Below are 6,251 nucleotides of genomic sequence, written 5' to 3' on the forward strand. Positions count from 1 at the left end.
CCCAATGCCCAAACCCAGAGGAAATTAGAGGAGGTGAGTGGTGTTTGATAATGATTTCCATGGGAAACCGACTCTGTTTGGTGGCTCTTCTGCCCACCCCCAGCATTCAAAAAGTTTTGTTTGTAGCTGTGACTGTCTCTATGCAGTAGATAAAGTGTTTAGACATGAAATGAACTTTGCCTCACCAGGGAACCAGAGAGACTACCTTGTGTAAGAAGCTGGGCAAACAGAAAGACTGACGGACAGAAAGAAAGAGTTGGATTGATCGTGGATGGATGCTGATGTCAGAGAACCCAAAACGCTTCACAGCAGCTAAGAACAGGCCAGATATAATTAGACAAGAGCTGCGGTGATGGGACACAGATCAGAACCTCACCCGAGGTCTTTTATGGCATGTTTCCGGCTGCAGGAAATCCTGGTACAATTTTTCAAGTTTCATGGGGTGATTTGTTTTATTGACAACACATATTTTCATATAAAGGTTGTAAATTCATGCATATATTAATTTACATAACTATAACAGAGATAACGGCATCGGGTTTGGGAAGAGCAGAAGGAACTGAACTTGGCAGAGAAGTTTCATAAAAAGATTCGAGTAGAAAAACAGTCTCTGACACCCTCGGTGTGTGGGAGCACCTTGATCACATCTTGTATTACCGGAAATGCAACTCCGCCCCAGTGTGGATCTCAGAGCACAGTGATACATGGCTCTGTTTTGGAGGGACACTGCCTCAATATTCAAGAGAACTGTCTTATTAGAGCTGAACAAAACTGCTGAAAAGTTTCCAGAAGTGAAGATGTTCTTCTCAGCAAGAGATTGATACTCTGTCAATAAATGCTGAGGTGGTTGGTTCGGATACTGATAAAACCAGAAGAGCTGCTGAAAGAGGCGGTGAAATTACACTGCGAAGTGGCGAGTTGCCCCTCTGAGATTTGCATTTCTGCAGGACACTGAAACATAGAATTACTTTGAACAAGACCTGTGGAAAGAAAAAAACAGTAACAGATTTATTCAATCATAGTTTTACACAAAAATCTCTGATGATCTGATGTAGAAACTGGTTTGGTTTCCATTTTAAAGCAAAGTATCTCGAAAGGAAAGCAAAGTTCTTTTTATCAACTCATACAGTTATCTAGTTCAGATAATCTAGTTTTCTTTAAAATATGTGTGATTTTCAAAAGATCTTTAGAAATGTGGGTGCCTATTTCCCCCAGGCTTCTTTGAAAATTATAGGCTGTTATAACAGGATTTTTGTAGCTCTTAAATACAATATATGAAATAAAAATGATCATTTCTCTCATCTGACTTCACGAGTAGAGGTCAGAAGGTAGAAGACCATTTTGCAACTTGAAATTATCCTCCTTTTTGCTAGACCCTTTATCCAATAATAAAAATAGTTCTTCCTCCTGTTATGGTTATCAAAAGAAAGCGTATGCTGTAAAAGAGCCCTCTCTGTGACTTCCCGCCTTCCTTCTCCTCTTTAGGACACGAGAATCCCGAAAGAGATGCTATCCAGGGGAGTGTTGGATTCAAAATAAAACACAATGTAAAATGTAATTCCCAGAACGGCAGGCCCGCCCCCTTGTGGACATAATAAATCATGCAAGTAATTTTGACAAAGCAGCAAGAAAACATAAGACTGGTCAGGCCCAGTAAGGCTAATGGTCCATCCAGCCTAGCGTCCTCTCTTCCAACAGTGGCCAGTGACAGGTGCGTCAGAACAGAACAATTATCGAGTGATCCGTCCCCTGTCTTCCAGTCCCAGCTTCTGGTAGTCAGAGGCTTAGGGACACAAAGAGCATGGGGCTGCATCCCTGACCCTCTTGGCTACTAGCTATCCGACCACTCCTGCATGAGCCATTCAGATATTTACCTAGACGAGGGGAGGGTTATTTACACATGGAATTTCTCACGTTTCTCTAAAGGGATCAGGCGTCATTGAGAGAAATGTTCTGGCCTCTGTTATGCAGGAGGTCAAATTGTATGTGCATAATTCTTCCTTTTGACTTCGATTATTCCTACAAGCCATTCCTTAGTTACAAGAGTGCGGAAAGTGTTTCATTACTTCCCAAGGGAAAAAAAATCTTCTCACTAGATTTCAGCATTTAAAACCTGCTTAGTGTAAAGTACTGTAAGTATTAGTGGTTGTAACTCTGGGCTGGACCGAGTCACCCAGCACCACACCTGCAACAATAAATAAAATATTCTAGTTTTATGCAGTCTGAGCGCTCACCACGATAACCTTAGACAGGTAGATTGAGCGAGAGGAGATAGAGGGGCAGAAAGAGACTGCAAAGAGAGGGAGAGAGAGATGGGAATAGGGAGGCGGTGTGTGTACAAAGAGAGAGAGAGAAAGAGATTCCGGAGCAGTGAGGCGAATTCTACGTCTAACTACCTGGATATAGAATGAAAACGTGAAGGCCGAACATCAAACGTTTGCTCATCACGTTCAGGAAAGTGGCTCCGATTTCAATTCCGCCCTGAACCCTTCAGCCCTGAAGAGACAGCGTCCTTCCTGAATGTTACAGACTCGCCCAATTTCTTCAGCCACTGGCCTAATAAGAGGCGTATGTGGAACCCAGAATCCTTTCTAGCCCACAGGAAACGAGGAACGGTTGGTTTCGCTTCTGAACAACGTACTCATCTTCCCCAACCCTACTTTAACGTGTCTTTGATTTGCTGGTAAGCGCAACTCTGTTTGCAGGCAGTTACATTAAGTAGGAAGCACAGTGATTGGTTGTACACAGAGTAAATTACATATCGGAGAAATCTAGGACCCCACCTCCCTACGACCATTTTCTCAACAATTCTTGTTTACTGGTGCACAGTGAAGAGAGAGTCCCACGGATTTTTCTCCCACTAGAAATTGGGCTTCTTGCTTTCGCGCCTCGGAAAATCCCCGCTTCCACAAACGTCACATTTAAATATCCAATGGACAAAGGCTTCAAGGGATTCTCTGAATATCCGAAAAAACAAGGAGGAGTCCTGTGGCACCTTAAAAACTAACAAATAAACTTATGCCCAAATAATTTGTTAGTCTTCAAGGCGCCACAGGACTCCTAGTAGTTGTTGCTGAAACAGACTAACGTGGCCACCAGTCTGAAACCTGAATATCCTAGTATTTGTGTTTGTGTAGGTATTCCCATTCTGGAAGTCCTCTAGTTTACTGAGAACCTGCCACCAATTCTCCAGATGTAAAATGTTTAGGATTGTTACAAACAGTGGGGATCTGTGTTCAACTGTGACTGGACAGAGAGATGGGTGGGAGTACAACCTTTTGCCGTTCATTAAAATGGAAAGGACTTCAGTCTTGCTGAGAAAATGCAAATCTATTTTCGTTTCTTTTGAATTTTTGTTTATTGGAATTGGGTTGTGCTAGATTAGACTGGGTTCGGTGTGTGTGTGTTGAAATGGGTTGAGTTGAACCGGGTTTCGTTGTTTTGTATTCCTTTGGTTTGGGCTGTAATTACCCGAGCTGGGTTTGGGGTTGAATTTCTTTGAGTTGGGTTACGCCTGTTTGGACTGGGTTTGAATGGATTGCGTTGAGATCCGTTCAGCGGGATAAAGGATTCAGCCAGGTTGGATTGATTGAGGGTCGGTTTGGACTAAAGTGGGCTCAGGTATATTGGATTTAAAGCCGGCGGGATGTGTGAATGCACGGCCGTGCGTCTTGCAGCCTATCGGTTACACGTGCATTGTCAGAGTTCTCTTCTCTAGAAGTGCCAGACTTGTTTTCATAAACTCATTCCCTGATCTATGTCATCACACTGGGGGGGTGCTCCTGAATATATGAAATTATATTAGTGATAAAATATTATTGAAAGTTAAATTAAATTGGTGCCCTTATAGCACTTGCCACTTATGCCTTGCAGTCTTTTCAATAAGAAAAGTACTTTAATACAAAGAATCTTCATTAATAATAAAAAAATCAGAGGGATATACAGTAGGGCAAAGTGCAGGAACTAAAGTTTCTTAGAGACGATTAACTGAATACCAGGGAAAAAAACATTTTCTGTTAAAGAACAGATTTTACAAACACCTTTTTTGGTTTAGGATGATCCATGTACATTTGGTCCTGCCTCATCACAGAGGGCTGGACTAGATCGTCTCTCGAGGTCCCTTCCAGCCCTGTGTTTATACGATTCTGTCATAGTGTGGTAAACAACCGCCCGCTCAATTTTTGTAGAGCGGTGATGCATTTCTCCCCCACTGTGGGTCTCAGAGCACAGTAATACACAGCGCTCTCCTGGTGAGAAACAGCCTCAATCTGGAAGGGAACCGTCCTATTACCCATGTACAAAGATGCTGAGAATTTTCCCTGGACAAGCGCCTGATCCGTGGCATCAAACGTCGTTTTAGTCACTATATGCTGGGGAGACTGGTTCGGATACTGCTGGTACCAAAACAGATACGGGCTTGTGTCAAGAGTAGTGAAATTACAGTGTAAAGTTACACTTTGTCCCTCTGAGAGTCTCACTTCTGGAGGAGACTGGTCCACGGAGTCACTTTGTGCAAGACCTGTGGAGGGAAAGAAAAGCTTTGAACATCGATCTATGTGTGGCTGGAACTTTTAAACTCAGTGGCACTTGGACCCCTCACTCCGTTGTGCTCCTGTGAAAAGTTCAACCGGTATCGTATAGGTCTGAATCACTCCTCAGAAACATCCCTTCCTCCTCCCAGCACACTGATGACTTAGTTTATGATGCTAATCTGGCTGTCTCTTTGCAAAGGAAAACAAAATTCCTCCTACGATTTCTTTGTTCAGAGACCTTTATTTTTTTCCTTTGTAAATGCCTTTACTTCAAATGAGTTTTTAGTCTCACCTGACTGCGGAAGCAGAATCCAGAGCTGTACAGCCACGTACAAGAGCATTTTGCAGCTTCAGGTTATCCTGGTGTTGTTACTGAGATCTGCCGCTAGTTATAGAATATCTCCTCCTCCCCTGTGTTTTTGAAAACGATCATTAATGTCCTAAAGCTGAAACCTGTTTCCTCTGTGACCTTTGTCTCCTCCCTCTCATCTTGTGACGCTACACAACGAAGCAAACTCATTCAGCTTCTGGTTCCAAGTTACTTTACTACACATATGAAATGGAATGTAAAACATGGATGATGTGACGGTGTAGCGCGCCCTCTAGTGGATGTAAAACAACAATGAAACACGCAAGAAAACCATGCGCTCACTCGTCTAGGATATTTCATCTGGGGTCTCTCTTCAGAGGAGTTTTGAAAATGAGGCCATTCTTTCGTGTCTGAATTAGGAGAGAGTTGCCGGTTTTTGAAAGTTACCCCCAAAAGATACAAATTAATCTGCCTTTGAGTCCATGCTCTGCTACAAATTTCCTGAGTGACTTTCGGCAAGTCATTTAGGGTCTGATTATTATAAGTACTAAGGTGCTTAATGAAGCAAAATAGAGGCTTACTGGTATTTTAAAAGCTACTAGATTCAACTCTCATTGAATCCCTCTAGGCACCTATCTTCATCTTCACACGCTTAAGAGCTTGTTTCAAAAAAGGACTTTAAAGTGACAAGTAGGTGCCTAAATCCTAGGATCAGGCCTTTCTGGTATTCACAAAACCCAGGTTCAGCTTCCCTCAAGCCCTGCAGTGGCCTAAAATCTCTCAGCGCCTAATTTTTTTCAGTTAAACTTTTTTTGCGGGGGAGGGGTTGTTTTATGTTTTTGCATCTGAGGATGCGCATTGCCAAGACATGACGTGGAGGCCTAAACCCCAGAGTTATTCCCAAACTGGAGGAATATGGGTGATTCTGCACCTAACTCACCCTCTGGGTCCTGCCCAGTAAGTGTGCCCAGACCTCGCCTATCGGATCAGCCCCCATAGGCAGTTTACACACAAGCTGGGAGAGAGGAGGAGCCCCTCCCTCTTTACATTTTTCCCAGTTTTTAGCGCACTCACCCGGGATGTAGGAGACCCCCGTTCAAGTCCCCCATTTCCGTCTGAGAGGGAGCAGAGATTTGAGCAGTGATCTCTGTAACCCTGGCAGTGAGTATCCCAACTGCTGGGCTATGGGATAATCGGGGGACGGGGGAGGCTCCCTCAACTGGCCTGAAAGAGCTATTCCCCTGTCAATAGACACTGGAAGATTCACAGCCGGGGTGGGGGAGGGAATAAGTCTGTAGCCTGGTGATGAGAGCACTTACTGGGGAGTTGGGGGTCCCAGTGCCTCTGCTCCAATAGACTTTTCAAATAACTTATCCACAATAGAACAACACCAGTAGAAGACACCGAGG

The 6,251-nt window shown here is 43.7% G+C and overlaps 1 protein-coding gene across 1 annotated transcript; it reads right to left on the minus strand.

Moving 5' to 3' along the window:
- Positions 1-514: 514 nt before the first annotated feature.
- On the minus strand, positions 515-4,929 carry LOC115642294. The gene is made up of 3 exons (XM_030545732.1): positions 4,825-4,929; positions 4,168-4,519; positions 515-896 (listed from the first exon to the last, which is right to left on the minus strand). Exons 1-3 carry the CDS (start codon positions 4,871-4,873, stop codon positions 515-517), a joined length of 783 nt encoding a protein of 260 aa, XP_030401592.1. The 5' UTR covers positions 4,874-4,929.
- Between the last annotated feature and the right edge of the window lie 1,322 nt (positions 4,930-6,251).

The sequence above is a fragment of the Gopherus evgoodei genome, unplaced genomic scaffold (genome assembly GCF_007399415.2).
Source record: "Gopherus evgoodei ecotype Sinaloan lineage unplaced genomic scaffold, rGopEvg1_v1.p scaffold_39_arrow_ctg1, whole genome shotgun sequence".
NCBI lineage: Eukaryota > Metazoa > Chordata > Testudines > Testudinidae > Gopherus > Gopherus evgoodei.

Bases quoted from the DNA above. Each gene is read 5' to 3' on its own strand.
- LOC115642294 (XM_030545732.1), bottom strand. From the start codon at position 4,873: ATGCTCTTGTACGTGGCTGTACAGCTCTGGATTCTGCTTCCGCAGTCA. The intron at 4,520-4,824 runs GTGAGACTAAAA...TTCCCTCCACAG, and splicing joins GATTCTGCTTCCGCAGTCAG to GTCTTGCACAAAGTGACTCC. The intron at 897-4,167 runs GTTGTTTACCAC...CGCAGTGTAATT, and splicing joins CTACAAAAATTGAGCGGGCG to TCACCGCCTCTTTCAGCAGC.